At 42.5% G+C, this 27,998-nt stretch overlaps 1 protein-coding gene across 10 annotated transcripts in view; it reads right to left on the bottom strand.

Moving 5' to 3' along the window:
* The window catches only part of Plcb4 (phospholipase C beta 4), a 376,936-nt gene that overhangs the window by 137,223 nt on the left and 211,715 nt on the right, over positions 1–27,998 (bottom strand). For 9 of the 10 annotated variants that reach the window (XM_051144704.1, XM_051144709.1, XM_051144703.1 and 6 more), the window contains exon 4: positions 7,258–7,356. In XM_051144704.1, the coding sequence (XP_051000661.1) occupies positions 7,258–7,341 (84 nt within the window). In that variant the 5' untranslated portion in view covers positions 7,342–7,356. Of the gene's footprint in view, positions 1–7,257; positions 7,357–24,857; positions 25,072–27,998 lie in introns of those variants that run through there. The other variant, XM_051144705.1, reaches the window with a different exon arrangement.

Genomic DNA, 27,998 nt, shown 5'->3' with positions numbered 1-27,998 from the left:
TGATCTAATGATAGCCTTGAGCTGGAAAGTTCATCTCAACCTGGGTCCCAAAGCACAGCATTCTCTCTCTGCCTCCACTGAATAGGCATGCTTCAGCCACGCCCACCAGCCTTTGCACAAATCATTGGCATGGCATGGTCATTTTAGCTGTGCTTTGATTGGCTGTTCCTGTCAGTCAGGACTCAGTCTGGGTGAAGCTTCTTCTCTGATGTCTCCAGTTCAGGCCTCTGGAACCACCTCTTCCTCTCTCCCCACGGGAGCACGTTCTACCATCGTTCTTTTCACAAGGTTGTTGGGAGAAGTGGAGGGGTGAGAGAGGAGGGGCATTCTTTGTTTTGATTTTAAAAGTCAAGTTATGATAATGACTAGAGCTTGAAAAATACAGAACTCATATCAAAAGAGTTAGTAACTGAACAAATTATGACCCAGGCATCTTTGTAATCTTCAGCACCATAGAATAAAATTAGATAAGTTTAATTCCATTCAGAGTTTTTAATTTTTTCCACAAATATACTCTAATATAGAAAATATATTATTATTCACTTTCTTATTGGCTGCCTTTGACTTCTTTTTTTAAATTTAGACTTACGTTCTATTTTTATGCATTGGCAATCATCAGCCTCAACTCCTGTGAACTCTCCAGCAGTTTTTCCACCCCTCTACTTCCCCCCAACACCTACTGGAACCTTACTTAAATTGTTTTTGTTTGTTTGCTTGTTTGCTTGTTATTCTTGTTCTTCTGCCTGATGGGCAGTAACTAAGCAGCACCTGCAGCTTGATTCTAAACGCTGAGCAACCTGCAAGCGCTGTCATGGTGACCGTCATGCACTCTGTAAGGACCTTCAGTGTAAACGCCGGGCCCTTACTTATTCCAGTCCTTACTCCTGAAAGCCAACAATCCTGAGCTTGTAGGTACTAGCTAAACTAGCCAAGTTTGGAAGTAAGAAGGACGACTATGTACTGTTTAAGAGGCCTGGGCTGGAGAGATGGCTCAGCGGTTAAGAGCACTGACTACTCTTCCAGAGGTCATGAGTTCAATTGCCAGCAACCACATGGTGGCTCACAACCATCTATAATGTGATCTGATACCCTCCTCTGGCCTGCAGGTGTATATGTAGGCAGAGCTCTGTATACATAATAATAAATAAATAAATCTTTAAAAAAAAAAAAAAAGAGGCCTTCCCTCACTCAAATGATTTGCCTTTATGAAGGAGTTTACCAATATTTGCTCTGCTGTCTACTATTGTATCAATTACAAGCTCAGGGATTTGTTTGTTTTAAATAAAGAATCGTGTGATTCTGGTCTAGCAGTAAGCTCATACCCTCATGACTAGCTTTTCCATCCCATTAACTGTCCTTTAGAGCAGTTACATGTTTAAATCAACACAGTTCCATGGATGTTTGAAAAGGCTGTGTTGTGTGGGCTTCCAGGGCATTTCCTGAATTGTATGCTGAGCTCCACAAGGGCCTGCACTTTGCCGGCTTCTGCCTCTGGCCCTGGCAACAGCTGCTTTAGTTTTCCTGGCAGCCGTTGTTGCCACCAGCTGCCTGTCCTTCCATGCATGTGGGGGGAGGAGGCCTGGAGGCAACATGCAGCCCACGCCTGCTCAGGGCCCAACAGATGAGGGCAGAAAGCAACATGGCGTCTGTCGTGTCAACTTTTGCTCACTAAATGGAACTCTGTGTTATCTTACCGTCTCAGCATCCAAGAGAGATGGGTAAAAGCCAGCTCTCCTAGACAGGCTGGTTTCTGAATTTATCCCCACATGGAAATGTGACCTGCAGTAGTGTTCTAGTTAGCAATCATTTTTCCATCCTTACAAGGAAGTAACTGAAATTCCCAATGCTATTGACTTTTCTGCTTCTGCTTTCTTTGGCCCTTTTTGGTCTGCAAAGCCAGCCTTCTTGACCAGGCTCTGTGAAGCACTGACTTTAAAACATGGAGTGAAGTGTTGCTGGACTCTAGAAAGTAAACTACAGCCAGGCCAGGAACACGGCTCAGTGGGGGAGCGCATGCCTAGGACGCATGAGGAATGTGGAGAGGAAAACGGAGAGATGAAAACAGCGATGTCCCTTAAACTAAATCAGTGTGGATTTTGTCTGTTGACACCAGAATAAAAAGAAAGACAGGAATCTCATGAGTGAGACTAGAAAAGTCTGGGGAACAGAGAAGGGACTGATGGCAAGAGACTACCATGAAATATTTTAGCCCCTGTTCTAGATGTCCCTTGGAAGGCATGGCTGGAAAGACTTAACAGATTCAGGGAAGGAAACTGAGTGATTTCTTAGCTGTGATAGGGGAGCCGGGTATTTTAAAATCTGGGTGCAGTCTGAGAACTGCATCTATAGTGCAATGATAGGCATGCGCTGTAAGGAGGTTAACCATGTAGGTTGAAATTTAAAGTAACTAAAACTCAGGTCTTCTTGAATCCCGCTAGCCACATTTTAAGCCTGGGATATCCACACATGGCTAGTGGCTGCTGTCGTGGGTTCTGAGCAGATATAGCACAAAAGCTCTGTAGGAGAACGCTTGCTTAAGAAGGCAGACAAAGGACAAAGGGGAGGACAAGGCTCTTTTTCATTTCTGCAAATTGAGGCAGGAATGCTGCCCTCCAAGCTAAAGTAAGGTGAAAGGATGAAGGAGTCTGCAAGGAGGGCTGCGCTCCAGATGGGAAGGGACCAGAATTTTCTTTCCTTGGTTGAGATGGGCAATTTTACCTTTTTTTAAGTAATTGAGAAGCACGCAACTGTAAAAGTTGAAGAGAGTAAACTGGTAAAACAAGACTCTACAGTGACAAAAATGTAAAGGGTGGGAAGATGGGATGACTCAGAGGGTAAGGGGCATCTGCCACCAAGCTTGACAGTCCCAGGCCCCAACAAGTTGGTTCAGGAGAGAAGCAAGTCCAGCAAGTTGTCCTCTGATCTATATACACACACCTGTACACACACACACACACACACACACACACTCGAAAAGAGTTGTGGAATTTTCTCATGAAGCCCTTTAATTCTCATCAGCTGCCACCACATCTTTAGTCAAAGTCCTTTTCAAACACACAACACTCACATGTTACTGGGATTGAGTGTGAGAATGGGTTTGGAGCAGCAACAGAGAAGGAAACTGAGATTAAGAAAGTGTGAGCACCAAGGAATGCTGAGAAACAGACCCATGGAGAGGAGTCCTGAGAAGCCACGGAGACATCAAAGCCAAGCACTGCTGCCCTTCTCTTCTGGAACAGCAATTCTTTAGGCGCTTAATATTAAGCCTTTTTTTTTTTTTTGGTCCACAAAATATATTTTGCACATAAGAAACTTATGAATCAAATCCAGTTAGAAAGTAATAGAGGTTTTTTGTTGGTTTGTTTTTTGAGACAGAGTTTCTCTGGGCAGCCCTGGCAGTCCGAGAATGTCCTCTGTAGACCCATCTAACCTCGGGCTCACAGAAATATGTTTTCCTCTGCCTCCAGAGTGCTGGGATTAAAGGCGTGCGCCACCACCTCTGGCTAGATGTTTTAATAGAAGAGGCATGACAATAAAGTTGGATGTTATGGCAGATGGTGTTGAAAAATGCAGTTTTGACATTTCAGTTGTCTCAAAAGAACTCCTCAGGAATATAGAAACAATAATAACAACAACAACAACAAAAAAAAAACAAACCCATAAGTACAGTTACTTGGGTGGGTGGGAAACTCAGTAACTATTAAACATTTCCCCCCTGTCCACGTGGAAGTTAATTTATGGTTGCAGACTCGATAGTCATTATCTGGACTAGAAAACATGTATTTTCCTTCACAAGTCGGCCCCTTATGTTATGGCGTTTGTAGATATCGGGGTTTCCTTTTAGTTGCTTCCCATTCATTCTTTCCACTGGAGTCAGCTGTCACATCTCAGGGTTGTTTATGCACCAACTGGAGAAAGAAACTTCTTCTGAGTACATTTTTACAAGTGCATATTTTAATGGCCATGGCTCCAAAACACTGCATCTTATAGAATTGGAAAGTGATAAGAAAAATTGGCTGCCATCCAGCTGGAAATGCTATTTGGTTTCCTGGTTTGATGTGTTGTTAGGAAAGAACACTGTTTGTCTATAAAGCTAAAACTCTTTATTTTGCCTTTCACCTCACGGTAAGCTTAGCTAGACTGAACTTGATACTTGCTTTGGATTGCTTCCCTCCAGGTTCACTTCACTCTCACATTCAGGGACAGCCTGGGGAAGTGCACACGCCTAGCAAAGCACAAGAAACGAGGATTTTCCAGATATGAGTTGCTGTGTTTCAGAACCAAAGGAACTCATCACCAAGAAACCAAACGTCACAAAAGCTGAAGCCCATCTGTCCATCAAATCATGTTGTGCTTTGTTTCAAAGGAGAAGTGTTTGTTTCTCAGGTGTGCGTTTGCTTACCTGGCACTAAGGAAGAAGATAAAATTCCACCAGTGATCACACTCAGCATCTTCCAGGTGGCCCTCTCTGGTTTATAAGAAGACTAGTATTTTTAAATTACCTTACAGATTTTCCAAGGCTAGAAATCTGCCTTAGGGATCTGAAAATTCTCTGGGTCCCTCCAGAAACCAGGAAGTGATGTCTCATGCTAGCTCCAGAAGCATGGCACCGATGTGGGGCTGGAGCTTAACACCCCACAACACAGTCCCTTGCTATTTGGGACAGTAGCCGCGCCCCCACTTTCCCAGAAGGAGGCCACACCAATGTATCTGATGTGGCACAAACCAGGTCAAAAGATCCTCATCCCACAGGGGCCCTCCCTAGCCCTGGGAAAGGAACACACTGCTCTGGGAAGATGGAGGGACATAGAAGAATCTAACCTGCCAGGGCTTGCTTGCTGGACCCCTCAATTTACTCTCATTTCATGAATCACTGATCTCACTCCAGAACGACTGTCTACTCCCCACAGAATATACAAGCAGTTCTCTGTATATTCAGTTCCCCATCTGAGTCTTTGTGAAGCTCGTATCCTTGTACCAAAGCCATTACAAAAATTCTCTAAGGATTTTTCCCATCTTTTTTTTTTTTTTTTTTCTTTACACTTCCTGTCATGGAGTCTCAGCTACTGCCTATCACTGAGAGAGAACAGACAGTGAATCTTGTCACCTGGATTGCCATCTTGGTCAGTGGTACCCAAGCTAGATCAGTTGATCAGAAAGACACCTTGAAGAGAACTGCTGGCCCCTGACATTCTTTGTGAAGCTGTGTGATGAGATACTTATCTATCTTACACTATATGAAAAATGACTGAAACTAATAAGCTATTTAAATGATATATATTTCATATAGTTTACCCTGATAAGCTGAGTCTCTAGAACCTCAGATCTCAGATGAGCTTCAAGGATTATCATCTTATTCTCATTTCAACGATCAAGAAAAAAAAAAAAAAAACCTTTGGGTAGGTTTCAGTTATGGACCACATGTTCAACCTATTTGAGGCTCCAGGTTCAACCACCAGCACCAAAGAAGAAAGGAAGAAAGGAAGGAAGGAAAATAACAACCAACCAGGCCTGGTTTTATTAAAATCTTCTGTAAGAGTAAACACTACAATGAGCTTGACAGTTAAGTACATTCAGCTAGTACCTGGGAGGAGACAAATGAGTAAAATCTAGTCCACAACCTCAAGGAAGGCAACTACTTTTTAAAAGGCAGAAACATTAAGTAAAGTGTGATGGCAGTACAACCCATGAAAGCAGACTCTTGTTTGCACAAAGGAGTTCTGGCATATTGAAGGGTCAAGGACATATCCCACAAGTGAAGATTTCTCATCTGGGTCCTGAAGGATGGATAGGAGTTCACCAATCAATGAACAGGAGCAGATGTATCTCGGGAAGGAGAAAACAGTTCATGAGGGATTGGCTATGATTACCACAGAGGGTATACGCAGGAAACTAGTGAGAAACAAGACTGTGGGGAGCAGGGAAGAGGAAAATTATAAAAAGCAAAACAAAACTGTCACTTTCTTTTCTTTTCTTCTCCCTCCTCCCACCTCCCCCCCCCAACTGCAGCATAGAGTCATGAAAGCCACATAAACAGAGGAAAAACAGTACCCAGTTTAATTCTTAAAAATATATTCCATGATGTCAACCATAGGAGAGGAAGGGGAAAGAAACAAATCACAAAATGAAACAGAACAAAAAGGCCAGAAGGAAAAAAAAAAAAAAAAAAAAAAAAAAAAAAGGCCAGAAGAAAACCCTCAGGCAATTCAGCCATGGCTTCTGGTGGCAGGATATTGTCTTGGTTTGTCTGACAGTGGGAGGCACTTAATTTGTTTGTGGTAAAGTTACAGACATGAAGCCCATCACTTCAATATCTGGACTCAAGGTAAGAAAGAATGACAAAGGCATCTCAGTTCATCCTCTGCTCTTTGCATTTTGGTTTCCTGAAAATGTGACTCACATAATAAGACGCAGGGTGGAATGAGGAACTCAAGTCAGCTGCCATGACCAAGTCCCACGGCAAAAGATTCTTGTCTATGACACTCTGCACCTCAGCCACGGGTGGGGGTGGGGATTGGGGATGGGGCGCTCGGTGTCAGCCACAATACTTCAGTGATTTGAAAGGAATCCATGGAGGCTCTAAGTGCATTCGGTTTACTTTTTACTCTGCCTTGTAGAAAACACCACTTTCATCATATACCTTTCCCTAGGTCATCTCAAATTCCTGTCTTCAAATTCACCTTTCTATCCCTTCTAGCACAATCGTGGCTTGATGCCTGGCTGTACAGAAAGCCTGGAGCCATTGCTATTTTGTCACAGAAGCAGAGGTATGCAAAGCTTTGGTTGTAACAGTCAGTACAAATGAAACAAGCAAACAAACGACCAGCATCAAGTCCAGTCACTGCCTCATTTATGTTTAATAGAAAGGTTTACGAGAGAAGCTCGCCAAAAGCACTCCATTAAACCAAACCGTTACTGCATGAACCCCATCTGTAAAACCACAACGGTAGCCACCACCTTATAAGGAGCTCCGTTGATGAACTGAAATAACGCATGCGGAGTACTGAGGAGGCAGCTTGGCACAAGGAGGTCACGCAATAAATGACACCCATCGTTGCTATTGTTTTCTCGGGCACAGGGTGATCATTCAAAAAGTCACTGAGGAATATCATTCCACCCTATTCCTTACCTTCTAGGCATTATAATTTCTAAGTCTCAAAGATGTTCCATATATGAAAGAATACTCAGGACTCTGATAAACATTAGGTAATTGTTAGACTGTTTTGAGAGGAGAAAAAAATAATAGCACTCTGTTACCTCTTCGTATCTATCAAAAACTGCTCCTTCTTGCAAGAAAGAGGGCACTTCCTTCTGCCAGTTAAATTCATACGGTTTGGCCATGATGATATTCAAGACCTGGGGAAAGAGCAAAATGTCTTATTAGTGCACAAAATACCCAAAGCGCAGACATTTTGTGTTTGTTTTCTTTAAGTGTGTGGCAAGTTTGCAAGGGATCTTCTTCCCAGTGTCTTCCTATCCTCTGACCCCAGCATTCCTTCTCTTTGTCTCTAAAGCTGGACAAACACTTCACACACTGTGAAATATCTGCAGAGAGAAATGACTGCATGGATCACCTCAGAATCCGCACACAGGAAGCCACTGTCAGCACAATACATCAAAATGCAATGTCGTGAGGACGGGGCTTAGCTTAGGAGGTTGCATGCTTAGCATGTGTGAGGCCCTGGGTTCAACCCCTACAACCACAAACAGACAAAGTAACTTTTTAATAAAAGGCGATGTGGTGGGGCAGAAACAGTGCCGCACTTAGAATTCCAACCACTTGAGCACCTGAAATGGGAGTTCAAGGCCATCGGGGCAACAAAGAAAGACCCTGGCTATGGAGGAAAGGAAGAGGAAAGGAGGGGTTGGAGAAACTCGAAAGGACACTCTGCCGATTTGCCAGGGTGAACATGAAGTAGCAAGGATGTCTCTATCGACATTCATGTGTTTAGGATGTTCCAACTCATGCCAACTCTCCCTTGCACTTTTTATCTTTGGTTTAATTTTCAAACAGAGACATCTGATATAAAAGACTTAGGTCAAACATGAAAAGAGAATTTCTGGGCATGTACGTTGTATTTTACTGGTTTCATTCTACTTCTCCCAGGATTGGCACAAGTACCTAGACTTCCACATCCAGAAAAAGGGGGTCCATTCTCCACCTTCTCTACTGTGCTCACTCCTGAAATGTTCAGCTCCTACTAGAGTACTCATTCCATGCACAGTGGCCTAACCACAGGCAGGCCTCTGGGGGCTGCAGCAGCTGAGGGAAGATCAGGACCAAAGGACGCTGGTCACTGGCTCTGCCATCTAAGGATAACATCAGCAATAATGGTGGAAGCCATCTCTGATTTAATTTTTCAGAGATCTAAGGGTCAAACCAAGGAATAAGGCGTTTTGGGAAAATGCACTGAAGATGAAGACGTGGCCCCAGAAAATGTTGAACCAAGGAAATGATTTTTAAAATAAGAAGCAAATAAAGGTGTTGAGTTATTCAACTGGATGCAGAAACAAATCAAAGGATGAGCTGTTACCTCTTGAAGAGACGAGGAGAATTCTGGCCATTATTCCCTTTTTGTTATCACCTCAAATCACCCAAGCAGCTAAGTAATTATGGTCCAGGCCAAAACATGTTCCATGTAAATTCTCAGCTTGCCTTGGAAGCACTCACCTACAAGGGGCCTGAAGGTTTAACTACCTTCTTCACCTACTCTACTTGAATAGAAAAGCATTACCTCACTGTATAGGCCCCAAGGAAAAGGAACCACCTGAGGAGGGTGGAGATTTCAAAGGAATGACCATCAAGGAGCTTGACACAAAGAGGCAGCCTTTCCAGTGTAAACACCCAGAGCAGCCACTGGAAGGAAGCCAGCGGACTTTACACGGGCCCATTGTCTGCATTCTTATACAACCGGGCAGATTATTTTACACAGGCGGCCAAGGATACTCTCTCAAAACTGGAGAGGGCTTGGAAGCTAAGAGGAGAAATGTGGTCGAGACGGGCTTACTGCAAAGAAGATGGCAGAAAGCTCCTTCCACAGAACATGGTGAGAAACCACCAGCAAGTACAAGAGCACAAAAGACCCAAGGGAGCCTGCTGAGAGGCTAAATAGTCATGTACAACCATGAAGATGGCCTGAGAACCACACAGCACAGCTGGAGCAAACTGAAGAAGAGAGTTATTTGTTTTTGGCTACTCTGTCCTGCATCTTTATTTAAACCTGATGAATTGCTCAATTGATGATGTGATTTTTAAACTGTGTTCCTCACCAGACATAAGGTCATCTTCAAGACTCACCAGAATGCTGTCACCTAAAATTCTCTGAAAAAAAACAAAAAAATCCCAACGTTGAGGAGCCTGTAGATTGACCAGCTGATCAGGACATCCTGGCTGCAGGGTTGCACATGCTAAGCAGATTTCCCTCAGGCTATATTGATGGCCATTCGCCACCCAGCTCCTCCTCTGACCCAACATCCTTCTGATTACCAAATAAAACATTCAGAGCTGCTCTCTGCAGACTATTAGCTTTCGCCAACTCCAAAACTTAGAATGCAACCAGAAAGCATCTGATCTTAAACAGTGTTTTTCTTACGTTGCTGTAACCTCCCTGGCTGCTGTCTCTACCAATGCATTTGGTAAATGCGTTGATTTATGACTTTCTTTTGTTCTGTGTCCATCCAAGTTCATTCAACCACTTTCAAGAAGGGGAAATGCCATTGCTGGCAAACAGAGTCCACATTTCTAAGGAAAGGCTGAAGTCACATATCTGGCTGAGAATAAACTATCCTTCATGCTTTATGGAGTGGTTACTGCATTTGGCATTGATACTGCCTACCTCAAGTGTGTGGAATTAACTACAAAGAAAACACTCCCTCCCACTCCAATGGCCTAGGCCAGCTTTGACCAGAATATTTGTCATTGAGCATATACCTCGTTTTTATGTATAGGGTGCACAGAGGACAGTATATGAAACCAGGTGTATCCAAGGTACCTGGCTGGGATTGGGGGGGGGGGCTACATAATGGCTCCCCAAGCACCCTGTGAACTTTAACTTACAGGGCAGAAAAGGACATCAAAAATGTGACTAAAGGTCCTGAGATGGGAAGCTAGTCCTGTATCATTTGTATATGCTCTAACTACAACTGAAAATGCTATTATAAGAGATACATTAGGCAGAGGCAGAAGAAGCCATGTGACCATGAAAGGGGAGACTAGAGTGATACAGCCACAAGTCAAGGAGTGTTGGAGGAAACGCCAAAAGGTGAAAGACGGCAGGAATGACTTCTCGTAAAGTCTAAGGGAATTAGACCTGAAGACACCTTCATCTGAAACTTCTGTAAGAGAAAAATATCAGCCTCTCTCAGGATCTGTAGTGATCTTTTATACCGTGGCTCAAGAACACAGGCACAGGCCTCCTGAAACTACAAGGGGTTTCCAAAAAGGTCTGTCATATAGTCAAGAGACTGGGAATGCAGCAAATAACAAACACGGATAAGAACTTTGTGGTTCTTCATAACGGTTTGGAACAAAAGGATGATGTCGTCTGAATTGTTTCTAGGGTCCGCTGTGTCTCTATAACTTTGTATCTAAGCAATAAATAGAATCCTGCAGCTTGCCCCAAGCAAACCAGGACAGCCACCATTTTGTGTCTTCTGTTTCTGAACAAAGCAGTACATGTGTTGCTTTGTATTCTTGGCTGTATACTTGACAATATACAGTTTACAATGAACCATACTACCAGGTCCAAACTCACTCAGTACCGGTGGCTGTTCTCCGCTCTTCTCACTACCACCACTCCTGCCTCCTACCTTAAACCTCTCCATCCCAGAGGCTTCACATTCCTTCCCCAAATTCTCTTTCCCATATAACCCTGCCATTTCAGCCACACGCTCTCTTGGTTCTCTTCCTCTCTCAATCTTCCCCACCTCTTCCTCTTCTCTTGGCCCAGTTCAGTTTGAGACCTTCTTTTGCCCCCGACTACACTCTCCCTCATATCTACAATAAAAGCCTCCTCCTTAACTACACCTTAGAGCAGTTGTGTCCTCATTTTCATTCAAATGCATCCTGCTGCACACAGGAATTTTATCAATTGCAAGTACTCTCTCAACTTTCACCTTGGGATGAAGTCATTCCATGGGGAACTATTAACCCCACCCTCCTCTAACAATACAGGCTACAATAAAGCAAATGCTCCCCCAAACCCATGGTAAAAACACTCAAGATTATTTCTCTCAGACAAGAAGTTGACAAAGAATCTCCACTGACCAAAAGTGAGTTAGCTGTTTGATTCTTTACAAAGAACCTCTGACGTTTTAAAAACAGACGAAGGCTATCATCAGAGCACCCTGAACTCTCAAATGCCTAGTTTTCCTTCTAGCTAGAGTCCAATTTAACAGTGACATATCATTAATGGTAATTTCCCCATTTGCTAAAAATATCTCCACCTTCATCAAGCCATCAAATAGCCTTTTCACAAAGCACATATGGAGTGCAAGACTAAGAAAATGGTAATAAGTAATGATGTGGAGAGTCGAGGGCGAGAGTATTCTTGTATACTTTGGGGGGAAAAGAATTTTGCAATTAATTTCTATGCTCTTGAAAGGTCCCAACACCAATGGCAATTTTCCCAGTGGAATTGATTATAACTCAATGTATGCAAATCCTGTGGACAAAAATACAATTGTGCCATTTAAGGTAGAAAAACACGGGCTGTCTAGAAGCCTAACTAAGCAATCAGTTAAATACACTACACATTTAAATACTCCAGTGTGTATTAAAATCAGAGCTGAAAAGTAATGACTGTTTGCCTAACAGTAGCAAAGCAAAGGACTCCTAAAAATATTCACAGCTTTTGTAAAGCAAATATAAATACTCCCAACATGTTGTTAAGCAAATAGAAGAGCAAACATGATCTCAACTGTTTTACCCTATTATAGTTTAGATGCTAAAAGTCCCTCAAAGGCTTATGTGTGGGAGGCCTGCTCCCTAAGCTTTGGGAGGTGACTGGATCCCCAGGCCTCTGGCCTTATGAATGCACTGACACAATCATAGATTCATAGCTTGCTGGGTTTGGAGGAGCTCTGTTAGGAAACTTATCTGCTTCTCTAAGCTCCTTTGCACTGCCCCACAGGATGCTCCTGGCCCAAAGTCTTGTCCCACTACAGACTCATAGCCCTTGGCCAAATGATGCTGGATTAAACGTTTTAATAAAACTGTAAGCCAAAATATTTTAGGTATTCTCTCTCTCTCCCCCCCTCCCCCGTCTCTCTCTCTCTCTCTCCCCCCTCTGTCAGTCTCTCTCTCCGAGATGCAAATTGATTAACACAGTATACACATATACATATCTTAACAAATGCACTAGGTTACGAGTTGGAAATGAAGTTTTTAGTGATTGAAAAAAAATCTTCCCTCTATTTTAAAATAAAGAAAATTAAACTAACCACAGATTTTATATTGAGGGGAAAAACATTCTCTAAGCTAAAAGAAAGATGACATTTAACAAATTATTTCTTTTCCTAAAATCTGTTCTTAAAGTGTCTGTATTTTCTACCAGACCTCTTGGCAAGAACAAGGAGTAAAAAATGACAAGTAAAGCTGTAAACTGTTTCCCTTCCTCTTCTGGGCTTTAATTTCTTCACTGTCAACAGGAAGCCTCTCACACATTGACTACAAGCTCTTGTCATCCAGCATCTAGCAACAACTTCTTCAGTGATGAAACTTGCGTTATGTTTCAGAAAGCTACGTTTATTAAAATATATATATATATATTCCTTCAGAATTTCATACATGTACACAATAAATTATGACCCTATCTACCCCAACTCTCGTATGTTCTTTTCAAACACTTTCCCGAACAGTTTCCACATCGTCTCCCTACACGCTCTCTTTCTAATACCCCACTAAGTCCAACTAGTGCTGCTCACATGCGTTAGGGAGTGTGGGCCATCCGCTGTATAACATAGGCACCTATCACTGGCCAAACCCTCAAAGAATGATGCTGCTTGGCCCAGAAACTCCAGACTATCAATAATTCCTTGGGTGGTGTTGGGACCTTAAGAGCACCACGCCTATCCAATCTGTGCTAGCACTTTGGATGGGTAGATCCTGTGCAGGTAACATAACCAGCCACCTCGGTAAAAGGGTTAATGGTTACTATGGCTGTGTCAGGTTGAGAGGACGGCATTTATCAAGGTCCCTTCCCACCCTCCAGCTCTTGAATTCTTTTTGCTTCCATATAGTCCCTTCGGCTTTGTGGGGAGAGAGGTAGTTGACAGGAGTGTGTCACTTAGTGCTGACCACACACAATCACTTCTCAGCTTAGGCCAGTTCTGTACTGACTGACACAGCAAGAAGAAGTGTCTCCGGCTGAGGCTGACGGGTTCAGCTCTTCTTGCTTTTGAAAATGAAACAGACTGCGGCGATGTTAGAATTAGTCCTTCGTGGGTTCTAGGCCACCTCTACAAAAGCTTCCAGCTTCAGCCATGATGGATCTAGGCCAGCTGATGGACAATAATTCTTAGAGTTCATAAATAACAGCTCATAGAAGCAAAAGGAGAAAGAAGGAAAATAAACAATGTTTGTCTCCACCTCAAAACGGATCAGAATTATGATCCAACTGTGACTTTATTCAAGAGATACTTACACTTTTTGATGAATATACACTTTTAAAAAATGTCTTTTTACAGGTTAACTCCTGGCAATGCCCAGCCTACCTCAAAGAAGATGAAGAGCATCAAAAAAAGCCTCCTTATGGAGACAGCTCCAAATGTGGCAAACAAGCCACTGGGGAAAAATGTCCTTGTTTCTGCCACAGACAGAATTCTGCCTAAAAATGGGCAGCTTGGATGCAGGCAGAGTTGACAGTCACACTCTGCCAAGACAGGGTAAGCAAGTCCTTAATAGTTCCTGCCTCACAAAGATGTCTGTCGGATACACTGGACCAGAAGGCTGAAGATGATGCTTCAGTGCTATAGAGAGTTTTGGGTGACTGTTCAGTCAGTAAACTGTCTCTGTCATGTTCTCATTTTGGAAGCTGCTAACCTGCACTTCCTGTCTACTCAGATAATTAATTCCTTCTCAAGTCTCTGATGAGGTTGAAGAACAGATAGTTTAGTTTTACAATTAAGTTTAGTGGTTTAGGGGTTAAGATGTTTTTAGGTCTAGATAGATGTTTTAAGTTGATAGAGATGAGATATGATAGATATTGATTTGCATTCGGAATTTTAGATGCACTAAGATACAAAAGATGTTTTTTTCAGGGTTGCCAAATACAAATAGCCAAAACACTATGAATGTAACATTAATATAATTCCTGATTGGTCCATGGTTCTTTTTGCTGTAGGTAGATTATTGTACATATGTGTACTAATATATGTAAAAAAAGGAAAAAATAATAAAAAATAAAATGTTAAAATAAATAAATAAAAATAATTTTTATAAATGCACTAGGGAACTTTATGATCATAGACTAGGCATCTTTATATTGGGGCTTTATGAGATGGGTGGAAAACATGATGAGTTATCTGCGGCAGCTGGAGACCAGCTTGGTTTGCATACAGTCACTTAGCTGCTAGCATACTATAGGAATGACATAGACTTGCCCAAATCAAGTCTAATAACTGCCACTCCCATAACTAAAGATAGATTATAATCAAGGCATAATAAAGTTACTTAGTAAGCTGAACATGAAATAGAATTCTCAGAAATAAAGACCCACAGAAATAGGAGAAAACTATGCTTTACGTACAGGTTTCGTTTTAAGTGGACAGCTGTGTAGAAATTATAATGGGTGGGTAATGAGGTACAATCACAGCGTTACTTATCAAACCACGTTTTCCACATTCTTCCTGTTATTCTTGTGTTATCCTTCCCTTTCTCTCGGTTTGAGGGGCTCTCACAGAAAAAAAAATGAATGGTTAAAGAGTGATTCCCTCAGCTTAATTTACACTGTAGGCCAAGGTACCATGTGCTGGGGTAGCATGTTCTGAGACTAGCAAAGTAATCAGTCTGTGATGATCAGTTTTCAAAGAAACAGAAGACAACAAAGTGCAAGCACTCCCCAAAGGAAGCTGCTTCATTTCCCCAGATTGCTTGGATGTTGGTTGCTTGACTGTAGCATTTCTCATGCATGGCATCTGAGCACATATCTAGGCCTCCCAAATCCTCTTAAACAGGTTAAATGGTCGAAATTGTATTAAAGTAGTTTGCCCGTGACTGAGGATTTCTAGTCTGATAATCCACTGTTAATCACTTCTTGCCTGCAAGCTCAGTCTCTCTGAAAGACTCAAGTAATTGTTCATGTTTGGGAGCCATAATGACAAGGGAGACAACTCTCTGCAGAGGTCAGGAGTACCCGTGGCATAGAACTGTACAGTGCCTTCTAAGGTTTGTGCTTCTAAACGCCTATCAGGCCCATCTCTGCTTAATAGTGTTTTTATATTGTAGAAATAAAGCTGTCATTAACATATAAATCCCTCTCATAGAGATGAATTACAGAAGTGGAGATCAAGAAATTTTTATTTAATATGACACAAAATATATAGGAGCAGTTGGAGTATTCACACATAGTCACACACTTCATGAGGGGCCCATTAGACATGGCAAGTCCCATCAGAGTTTAATAGAGTCATAAAATTCAGATCTCTTAGTGCCAATACAGCCATCATGTCAACACAACACCACACAGTACTCATATGTTTGTTGTGGTACTAGTGGTAGCAAATTTTATAATGCCATTTGGGCGAAAGCATAGATATAAAATTATCTGCAGTGCATAAAAGTGATAATGAAAATAGGAGGAATTTTCGTATCTTATGTACTTAGTACACAATTCTTCTTAATTCTTGAGATACGGAGTATTCCTACCAGTAAAAGTGGTTAGCTTTTGTGCTGTGCTTCACCTGCGCCTCATCCAGCCCATGTCTGCCACATCTCATGACGGCATCAAGAGACTGTGTAGAGTGACTGACCTAAGTCATGTGGGTTCGCATTACTGCACTCCAGGATGTTCACACACCAAAAACACCTAACAACACGTTTCTTAGAATGAGACACATTACTTAGACACATTAGAACATGGCTCCCTACACATAACCATGGAGAGAGTACGTGTGGAGGAGGAGCTCCAGGAGGAAAGGAGTCTATAATTAAACTAGTCCTCTGATTTCACTAACAACATTCTTGCTTTTGTAGAACTTTTAGATACTAAAAATATTTTTCAGAGTAAAGCTATCTCCTGGATTCTGCCTCTGAAATAAAGTACATCTTATGGCCTATGGGGTACAGCAAACACCAGCAGCATTTTTATCAGGGCTTGGTCCTTAGGATGAACACTGTTAACCTCAACAGCCTTGAGAAATGAAATTAGGTGATCCCGGGATACTTGTGAACATTATAAACGTATGAGCTTGCTACAATTGGGTTGTTTGTCATTTGTTTTGGAGACAAAGTCTCACCATGCTGCTCAGACTGGCTCTGAACTCTTGAACTCAATCAGTCCTCTGCCTTGGTCTCCTGAGAATCTGTGACTACATCCACATGCCATTGTTTCTAGACTAAACAGTAATCTCCCCTCACACCCTTGATGATCCTACCAAGCACCACCACCACCTCCACCACCTCTACCACCACCTCCACCACCACCACCACCTCCACCACCTCTACCACCACCTCCACCACCACCTCCACCACCTTCAAACCACCACCACAACAACAAAGAATTCCCTAAAATCTTCATGTGCACAAGGGAACCTTGGTAGATATAAACCATTCATCAAAACAATCTCTCCCTTACTGGTAGTTGTTAGCCATACACAGCTGTGTGTCAGAGCATTGAGCCCGCCTTGCTCTCACACTGGGGTATTCTATTAAGTTCTGGGGAAACAAAACAAAATGTCCATGTGCACAGAGAACCTTCAGTTTGGGGAAGAGGGTACAAATAGATTATAGAAAAATCCTTCTGGTGGTTGGTTCCAGGCATTCTAACCAGAAATTTCTGATGTGAGAGGAATTCCTGTCCTTGGAAACATAAGAGACACCAGGGTGGAGACCACAAGAACAGCTTTGGTTAACGTCTGCCTCAGCTTAGGTTTCTCCCCTGGAACACCCTTCAGGATGTTGGTCGTTGCTGCTGGATTCCAAGAGTGAGAGATTCAAATAGGAGCTATGGTGGAAACCCAAAGAGGTCTCAGGCTCACTTGACTCACCAGAAGTCCATGGTTCTCGGGAGGGTACTGTGACGATGAAGCCTCACTGTCAGCCTGCTGCACTTGAGGTCATGGAGTGAACATCTGGGCATGTCTTTTGAGAATGTTTCTGAATAGATTTAGCTAAGAAGGGAAGACTCAATCCGAATGAAGGTAGCATGATGGGCTGGGGTGCCAGACTGACCAAAAAGAGAAAAAGGAGAAAGTCCTACACATTACCCCTTCTCTTACTGCCTGCTCTACTGAGATCAGAGCAGTCCCAGCCATGATTCAGCTTCCATTAACTCAACAGTATCTTTCTTGGCCACTATGATGGCCTTTACTTTCCCAAACCATGAACCAAAAGAAATTCTTCCTTCCAAGAAACTAGCACAGGTACCCAGACAGCCATTGCTGATGGGGATGTTGTGTGGTTCTTCTAGTTGTGTGGCTGCAGGCTCCACTGAGCTTTTCTAAGTCAGAAATCTAGGAGAAGGAGCTCTGGAAGCCAAGGCATAGCCAGCTAGGGAGGTGACTCTGATATACACTAAAGCTTGAGACCAACTGGTAAGAGTGTTCACCTAACAGACAAGGAGGTCCAGAGGAGAGAGAACCCAGAAGGGCACCAGTGATGAGCGAGAAGGTAAGTAACAGAGGTGGCCTTCTGTCTATAACATACAGCTTTGCTTTCCAAACAACACCAGGAGTCAAGACTGAGGGCCTCAAGTTACTGGGTAATTCCTTTAAGCTTTTCTTTCCAGCTTTATTCTCCAGTGTTAAGTATGGAAAAGGGATTCATGATGTTTAGTTTTAATTGTCAACCTGACACCCTCTAGAATGACCTGGGAAGAGTGTCACTATGGGACTGTATAGATTAGGATGTCTTGTGGGCATGTTTTTGGGAGAGTCTCTTGATTGTGCTAAATAAGGCGCTAATTGCTGGTTTCCCTTACAGAGGCAGAGTCAACTCAAGTCAAGTTCACTAGGAATCTGTACCTCCTTTTCTATAGCACTCCACTCCCCCCCACCGGCCCCTGCCACACACACTTGCTAACCTGACCTTCACTTATAATAACCTCCATAAGGACCTGGACTCTATTTTCTATTGTGGAACCAATATATTGGATATCAATATACAATGAATGAGTATCTTTCTTTTTGGATGAACTCCCAACCAACCCTAAAGATGACCCAGGACAGGAAATTAATATTTGCTAAATGACATGGAAGCACCATCTCTGTGTACACCTACTCTTCCCTCCAGAGTCTCCAAATGTGCCAGTGTTCGGTTCTCAAAGGACAAAGCCCACTGCTTGCCTGGAATGCAGTCTGCAGAACAAGTTCCCATTCTCCACATTGCTCTGCAGCTGACTGGGCTTATGAATAACTCCTAGGCTGCATAACTCTCACAATTTTCTATGCCCCGCACCTCAGCCCACCTACACTCTCCAAGTGTGCGCAGCTCACACTGGCACCTGAGTCCTGTGGAAGAGGAATAACACCCTGACTTATCCTTATGGAATGCGTGGCTGTCTTATCCCCATTAAGAGGTAACCTCAGAGGCCTCTTATGCCGAACCTCCTTAGTTTGCTATTCATTTGCCCTTGGACTGGCTCTCTTGCCCTCAGTTAGGTAATCAAACTTCTCAAAAGAAAAAGAAAACTATTTTATAGACTCAACTTTCACTTTAATTATCAGAGTATTTCAAAGGAAAGGTTTTTATTTTATCTTTGCTTGAATAATCTTTTTGAAAGTTGCCTCAGGCACGAATACGTGTTAAGTCTGAAGACTACAAGACCAGATTGCATAAAACAGGGAAGAAGCTGTGGATGGGGCAGGCTGCAATTCAAAGACTCAAAGGATCCTTTCTTTTAAGAACTATTTTCTTATTAAAATAAATGCACTCACAATGAACTATTAAATTTAATCAAGATTCCATGTAGTAAGACACTGGCTAAGCTGTTTTATAAATAGGCCACTGCTGTTATTACACAGGCATCATCAGATGAGGATAAAGTTTAGGACTATCCATAATAGAACTGAGTCCAGACCATATATGGAGAAAACACAATATATAGGCACTATATGCATGTGAAAGTAACAGTTGTCCTATGCTTCTTTCCCTAAAGGTATTCCTCTATGGTGAAAAAGAAGTCTCAGTTAAAGAAATACAGCATAAATAAATCTCAACCCCACGGTAGGTCATCTTGTGTGTTCAAAATGGTGTCGTCTGAAACCTTCAGATGTTTACACTAAAATCAGCAAAGGAGCTGCAGTAGATAGGCAGCACAGTCTCCTTGTGGGTTCTGCAATATGGGGAGGGGGGACTACTTCTGACAAGGACTCTGCTGCCCAGCCCAAAACACACTGAAAATTTCCCCCTGGCAGGGTGGGCTTGACAAGCCACCGAGGAAGAAGAGACAGATAGTACAGATGAGAATTGATAGTCTAAGGTCAGATGTTAGGGGAGGAGGGCTCCCCATTCTGAGGACTAGGGGAGGGAGGGAGAGGGTATGAGGGAGGGAGGTGGCATCAGGAGGCGATGAAGGAGGGAATATAATCGGGATGTAAAGTGAACAAATTAAAAAAAAAAATAAAAAGACTGTACAGGGACTATAAATCTAAGGGAAGTTGTTTCCACTTCAATTTTTTTTATTTAAAAATCATTTTATTTATTTATTTTTGGGGAATGTTTTTGTGCACACGTGTGTATGCACATGAGTGTAGATGCCTGTGCAGGTCAGTCAGATCTCCTAGAACTAGCGTTATAAGCAGCTATGATTTATTCAATTTGGGTACTGGTGTGTTGGTTCATTTTTGTTTGTGTGCGTGTGTTGATTTTGATGTTGGTTTGTTTGTTGGCATCTTGACACAGGTCACGGTCATCTGGGAAAAGGGAGCTTCAATAGAGAAACTGCACCCATTGGATTGGCCTACTTGATTCATGACTGATGTAGGAGGACACAGTTGAGGCAGATGGTCCTGACTTGTGTAAAGAAGCAGGCTGAGCAAGCCATGGTGAGAAAGGCAGAAAGCTACATTTTTATATGGCCTCTGCTTTAGTCCCTGGCCTAAACTCGCTCCAGAACAGACTTCAGCTGTGGGCTTAAATACACCCTTTCCTCGTCAGCCTGCTTTTGGTCATGGAGTTTAGTTGCAACAGAAGACAGCTGGGAACTGAAAGCAGGTCCTCTGCAAGGGCAGTCCAGGCTCTTAACCACTGTGCCACCTGTCTAGGCCCACGCTACTTTTTAAAACCTATGCAAATTCTTAAAAAAACAAAAACATGGTTTTTCTCCCAGCTTTGTTTAAGCTCTGAAGTCCATAAACAGTATGCAAGGAAAAGCACAAAATCCTTTAAGTGAGTTTAGTTAAGGGTTAACTATCACTTTAAGGGATGACCTTTGGGTTCCTTCCTCTGGTTTTGGCAGTGCTTTTAAACTAGTCTTTAGTGATGTTGGGGGCAGTCACTGTTGGCAACCAGGCACCTATGTGAATGGCCCCAGGGAACTTGATGACAAGCAGAACCGAAGGCATCTCTATAGCCACCCCAGAAACTCAGTGACAGCAGGACACATCATCACCAGCTGCCAAGATGTGACTGTCCCCTAAGCCACATGTGCTCTTTCTGAGCATATGCTGCATTACTTTATAAGGCGCCTCGTTCCCCTCTCCCTTTCTTTTCCTTTGGTCTCCCTCAGACACAGTCTCTATAACCCCTCCCTAATAAAGCCTCTCATGTGGACCTGCCACGTGGCTTGTTTTATGAATCCGTAGCATAGCTCCGCTGCATAAATCCTAACATTTGGTGTTTAGCCACCAGGGAGTGGCATTATTTGACAGGATTAGGAAGTGTGGCTTTATTGGAAGAATTGTGTCACTGGGGTGGGCTCTGAGGTTTTGAAAGCCCATGTAAAGGCAAGAATCAATTGATCAATGTCTGTCTGTCTGTCTGTCTGTCTCTGCTTATGGGTCAGGATATAGCTCTCAGCTACTGCTCCAGCACCTGCCTGCAGGCTCCTACTTCTCACCATGATGATGATGGACTAAACTTCTAAAACTATAAGCAAGCCCCCCAATTAAGTGCTGTCTTTCAGAAGAGTTGTCTTGGTCATGGTGTCCCTTCACAGCAACAGAACAGTCACTAGGACAGGAAGACTGCAGTATCCTTAATAAGAAAAACTGAGGTGGCTCTGATCTATCCTTTGTACCTTCCTCCTTATCACTTAGAGGTGACCTACTCTAGAGACCTATTATAATCACTTCACAATTGTATTAGATGTGTTGTCTATAGAAAGTATAAATGTATCTTGGTTTTGTCATTTCTTCAGACTTGACTCCATTGTGAAGGTTCCCATTTACCTATAAACCAATAGCTGCATTGCTGTTCTGAGGTAATAAGCCTCGAATTAATTTGGTTTATAAGATAAGCCAAACAGATAACATATGAACCAAGTGAAGCTAGTGGGAAACTCTTCTTTCATGACATGAGACTAGGCATTGAAACTAGGAGTAGGGGCTGCAGGCTGTGGCTATGGCTATGGCTGTGGCTGAGGCTGTGGTTGTAGCTGTGGCAGTGGCTGAGGCTGTGGTTGTGGCTGTGTTTGGGGCCATGGCTGTGCCTGTGAGGTATGGTGCTTGCCTAGTGTGCACAAGGTCCAAATTGGGAACCGCAAATATCAGTGAAGCTCCAGGTGTGCACAGCAAATGCTGCCTTTGGCTTTGTATGACAGACTGGCAGGGAGACTGAAGCTACGTCTTCCACTAATTCAAATTAGCCTTCCACTAATTCAAAGGCATCACCTCCCACGTTTATGTAAGGAGATAAACATTCCAGCTTGACATTAGAAATGTGAGCAAGAGACAGCCAAATTTACAGTTCTATAAATATTTTGTCTTATAGCTTTAAAAGCGGGCCTAACTATAATTACATATTAAAATCTTTCCGCCATGAATACTAAGCCCCCAAATTGCAGACAGACAATCACAAATGGAGGACTGTGAGTCTAGTTCAGCTACATCTCAACCAGTTCTTGGACGCTGAGGGAGCACTTAACCTCTTCGAGGTTTCATGTGCCCTTGTGTGTATAATACACATGATATGTTTTCCTGACCTAACTTAGTTGGATTGAGCATTATTTATGCTATAATGTGAACATATTAAAGTCTACATATGTAGATTGTATGTAAGAAACAAAATATCCTTCCTGGAATGTATTTATTTTCCAAAATGAAAGCCAGACTAAGAAAGGTCCAAGTAAGATGTCGGACAATGCGTTACCATTGTGTATTGAGGAGCAAAGGACACAGCAATGACAAGGTGACATTCCCAGAACAGCCCTCCAGTATCAAAGCACACTTTACAAGATGCCAAACGCTTTCCCAATCCTTGTGAGGTCAACACCCTTCAAATAATTGTCCCTTTCATAAGATGTGTGCTGTTACAGGACTGTTTTAAAGTGTGCTTGCTTTCCCAGCTTGCTCAGGAACTGAAAAACATCCTTCGTTCTAACAAGGCCCGGAGGCAACAGGAAGATATCAGAGGCGAGTCACATGTGAAGTCATTCCCAAGAGTTTGTATCCTATACTATTTTAGTAAATGTCTCTGACATTTAATTCAAGCTGGGATGGGAAAATAGAGCAAAACTGGGGTTTCTTTAACTAAGTTCGCTGCCCCCTGTAAGACATGGGCTTGGTTTCCTCAAGTGTCTGTACTAATAAGCAATGTTCCTGAAAACTGCTTTGGTCCTTGTGTCATCTGTGTCCAATTATTCTGTTTCTTCAGGGAAAAGAGTTTGAACAAACAGATTCTAAAATGCCACAAGGCTGCAGGCAAGAAGGATGGAGTAGCAGTAGGCAAGACAAGCTAGCTTCCTGCAGGTACAAGGAGAGGATGAGCTCTAACAGCACTGGGCTCCGGATGCTGACACCATGACTGCTGACCACCCCGTCCACTAAGCTTGAAGCTCTCCCTAAGGAGCCCACACAATATGAAGAGACAGCTTTATTTTACTAAGCCTTTTCACACGTTCCACTCAAGTCAGAAGCCATGCCGCAAATAGTGAAAAGTACAATTCAGCACATTCCATGTCCCTTAGAACTAGAATTGAAACCCGGGGCCACTTCTCCTTCATTATGCAGCCTCCATTCTCAATAAATGCATTCCTAAAATACAGTAACGCACTCAGAAGGAATGGGTCTCAAACAGCACGACCGAAGGTCGCCTTTCCCTGTGGTTCTCTCTGAGCTGCTTAATAGCACGCAGCTGAATAAAGCTGAAGAAGGGACTGTCTGGATGGCCATACCCTCCAGATGAATACCCTGACATTATCCAACGACAGATTCTTCCAACTTCCGCATCAAAAACAGGTAACAGAAAATGCTTTACGTTCTCCATGGAAAAAGGACAGTCTATTTTGTTTTAAATGGACTCATAAAATAACTTAATTTGTAAGAATACTTTTTAAAAAATTCTTTGCTTTTAGAGTTTTCTAAATATTATAGAGACATTTTGAAATGCATTGGCTGCATTGCATTAAGTGGCCTACAGTGCCAAGTGAAGACTATCTGTAGTGGGATTTTCTTATAACAAAATTAATATAGTTGCCTACATTTAATACTGGTAAAATCACAACAGGATTCAGCCATTACATGTGTTTTAATTTTAGTCTTCTCTTTTCAAAACCAAAGGAAATGATATACAATTTGACCATACCGTGAATTAGTCAGGTCTTATAGATAATACATCGACTGTTATTTAATGTTTGTGATAGTAAACGTTTTCAAAATAAGGCTTATAATTAACATATATTTTGACCACTGTTGTCTCATCTTCCCATGGCCTAATTTGGCTCAAGGGTTGCTTTTGATACTGTCATTTCCTAACTACTGACTTAATTTACTGTCTTAAATCATAGGATCCACCTCAAATGTTCTGCTCAAATGCTTGTGGGCACCTAGGACTTGTGCCTTCATCTTGGCTATAATTTCCCTTAAGTTCCTAGAGTCTAACTCTCACCTTCCGCTTCTATCCTGCAGATCCTCCTTCTGCAGGAAGTGCTACCCAACTTCGTGCTCTTTATCTTTTCTTCCTGCCATGGAAAACAAGTACCATCCCCATTCTTGTCCTCCTTTTAGAACTTCACTCTTTGTATTCAGCCACCTTTTAAGCCATCTCTATCAGCCTTCTTCTGGGAGATCAGCTGTCCAAACATGCCTTGTGTGAGCTCACTACTAAGCCAAATAGCTGGCTAGCTCACTACTCTTTGGAAGAATGCATCCAATGTTTAAGACATAGTAACAGTAAGCAATGACAAGATCTTCAGGGATGCTGCTCTGGTTTAGATTAACGTGCTGCTCCTAATGTCCATTGCTAAAGGTGTGGTCCTCATCCCATTAGCTTCTGGGATTCAGTAGTCTTCAAGAGACATTTCCTGGTGTTACTGGGTAATTTCAGGTTACTGAGGCCATGACTTTAAAGAGGACAGTGGTACCCCAACCCCATCATGATTGTATTTATTTATTTATTCATCTACTTATTTTGTTCATTTTTACTTCAGCACTGCCAGGACTGAAACTTAATGCCTTGCATAAGATAGGTAAGTTCTCTTTCATATAAGTCATATGCCCAGCCAGGAGACTGGACTATAAATAATCAGAACATGAAGACCTACCTTAAAATGAAGTGAGCTGTTTCACAGAGGAGATGCTACCATCTACTTAAAGATGCAGATGGTCACCTTTTCTTCTTAGAGGTGACCAAAGGATTGTTTGCTGGTGGCTGGTATGATTCATTTGCTCTTCTGTTGTTTTTCAGAGAATTACACTGGCTTAGTACAAAGCCACTATGGTACTACAGGCTCCTTACAAATTCCTGTGAATCAAAGTATAAATATTCCCTCACCTCAGGTATGCAGTGAACTGTGTCCTGGTTCTGGAAAGAATATTGGTCTCAGCTCAAGGGGTGAGTAGTTTGTTGCAGAATGGCTGGCTGTTGGGGAGCACCTACTCCATTTCCCATCTGCAGATTGTCTTGAGGCTACTAAAAAGAAAAGCTTTCTACTTCCTAAGGCACCATCATCTTTTGGGGTTGTTTTGTAAAAAGGACTCGAAACAGTTAGGCCATGAAGAAGAGCATGGAAGGCAGTTGACAAACTATGATTCACACTGACTATAGCTCCTAAGCCTTTTTCCACCCTAAACTAGAACTGACAGCAAATAACAAAGTTAGAGCTACTAGCTTCAGATTTTAGTCATTTTTAGTCATCTCTGTGCCAATCTCTAGAAGACAAAGAGCTCTGATTTCAGGATTCTAGCCAACATCAATTTTGGAAAGTCACAGTTTGTGTGCCAAATAGTAATCATTTTGTTTTATAAACTGAATACAATATCCTGAATTAATACTTGTCACAAACCATTACATGCAGCTGCTTCAGGCCCCCATGCCCAAAACGTCTTAAAATTAAAAGGCTAAAACAAACTGGTGAAGTTTCCTATCTTGTCAACTCATTTCTGAAGCACAAAGCCTCTTAGAATCCAGACAATAATCTCGTCAACCACAGTCAAATGAGCTGGCACGAAATGAAAATACAACTTAAAAAAAAAAAAAACCCTGCCTTTCCCCCAGCTTAAAAATATGAAAATTAGTGTTGTTTAGCCTAAAGGAAAGAAAACTACAAGGGATCTGAAAAGAGTATTAGATACAAGATAAACCACAAAATGCAAATCAGTCATGTGTACTCTCAGTTCAACAGCATTCCCATCACTCTGGTAGCTTATATCTCGGAGTAATTTTGTGAAGGCTTTCTGGAAAGGTCATTGTTGCATTTCTATAATATTAAAATCTATATTGGCATACAGAGATCCCCCCAAGAGCCTGAAATATTAGAAAAACCTAAGGTTATTAAGATTTTGGCATGACTCAACTAACTTTTCTTCAAATATTACAGGCATTTTCACATCAGATAAGCAGTGGGAGATAAAACTGGGGCTCATAAAAGTAAAATCAGCAAAACAACTTCACTGCTTGTTAGTTCTAAGAGAGTGACTTTAAAAATGCCCCTCAACTGTTTAGGAGCTCATCAAAACAGTTGATTCTGTATTGGCTTGTTCCCTTCACAGAGGAACGAGATGGGAACATAGGCTATGGTCCTAGTAGATAGCAAAATAAGCTAATGTGCTTAAGAGAATGCCTGATGCAAGTGCCAATAATGACTTTGGCTTTCTTTATTAAACCCTCCTGTTTCCTGAGAGCCTCTTGGGAGAGGAGAATGTTGGTTTAGGAACAGCCATGTCTGGTATATGAGTCCATGAGTCTGGGTCTGCCCAAGGTAAGTTTTCTACGTTGTGAATTCTAGGGAAAATGTAAAACATGTCTGATATGATCAGGAAACCAAAGCGTATTGTTTGGGAGTATGTGAAATCATTGCCATGTGATTTTCTTTGTTTGTTTTGTTTTCCCAAAATAAAACCATTTTTAAGTTAACTTGTGTGTGTGTGTGTGTGTGTGTGTGTTTTCACCATGTGTGTGCAGTACCCATGAGCGTCAGATCCCCTGAAGCTGGAATTATGGATGGTTGTGAATACCATGGGTGCTGGAAACTGAACGTGGTCCTCTGCAAGAGCAACATTTGCTTTTAACTATAGAGTCATCTCTCCAGCTGTGAAATCACCACTGATAATACACTTGTTGGAACATTATAATCCTTGTTTATGGAGAGGCACTGCCTCACATGCACGGAGGATCCCTAATCAGAACATCACCAAAAAAGATACAATGCTTTGATTCACAAACAGAAGACCTGGCAAGAGCTGTAAGTGCCTTGGCTCACAGCCAGGAGTCCAGGAAGATGACCACAGAAGCCTGCTTGGGTAGATGCCATATGGGTCTCAGGAGATGTTACATTAACAAACAGACCCACTCAGACATTGACTCATGACACACTACCCCTGAGTGGTCTCTGTAGAATTTGAACAGAGTTTTAGAATGTTTCATCCTTGAAGTAAGGACTCATTGTAACTTCACTCGAAAGGTCCTCAGCTCTCTAACTCCCATTGCACGTTGTGGTTTTATTTTTTAAAGCAGCAGACATAATACCACAAGACACATTCACAGTATATTGCTAAGAGGTGTGTTGTAGACATTTCAAGGCTTAAACGACTGCCCACAGAACAGGTATTTCTTCTCCTGGAACGAAAGGCAGGTCCTGGATGACCTTAGATGCCCTTAGGTAACATTTGCAGAAGCCCCCAGCCTAAAGAAAAGATGATGGGATGCAACGCCAGAAGCCAAAGGAACATTTAAATCTGCCTCGCCGATATACCATGGAAACACAGCGACACGCGATGGCCTGCTTCTTCAGCACAAGTGTTACAAGGAGTGCTTGTAGAACACCAACCTCTGTGCAACACACGTGCCATTTTCACCTGCTCAGCTGTGCCTGCCCACAAGCTACCGTCATGGGCAGACCTGTTTATTATTAGCCTTCCCTCGGGCAAGGAGCATATAGGGAAGGCAACTGGACTCTCACCTGAGGTTCTGGCTACTCTCTCCTGCACTTCCCAAACTCTTGTATGCAACTCTGCCTAATTTCACAGGAGCTGTGGGAGCTGTGCGAACCTTAGCAGGGCTACAGCACACTAGCTGAGGAAAATTAGCAGAAGGGAATGCCTTCTATGCATCTGAGGGGAAGCCATCAGCAAGCAGGGGTCATGACTTCGTTGTAGCAACTTCGGGGTCGGGGAACCGATGTTTATGAGCAATTCTTCATTCATGCTCTGCAAGTAAGCCCAATAAACCTGTCAGTTTTCCAGGG

This window comes from Acomys russatus, chromosome 4, assembly GCF_903995435.1.
Source record: "Acomys russatus chromosome 4, mAcoRus1.1, whole genome shotgun sequence".
NCBI lineage: Eukaryota > Metazoa > Chordata > Mammalia > Rodentia > Muridae > Acomys > Acomys russatus.
Note: the sequence above shows the minus strand (reverse complement) of the source record. Positions and strands in the feature narration are given on the sequence as shown.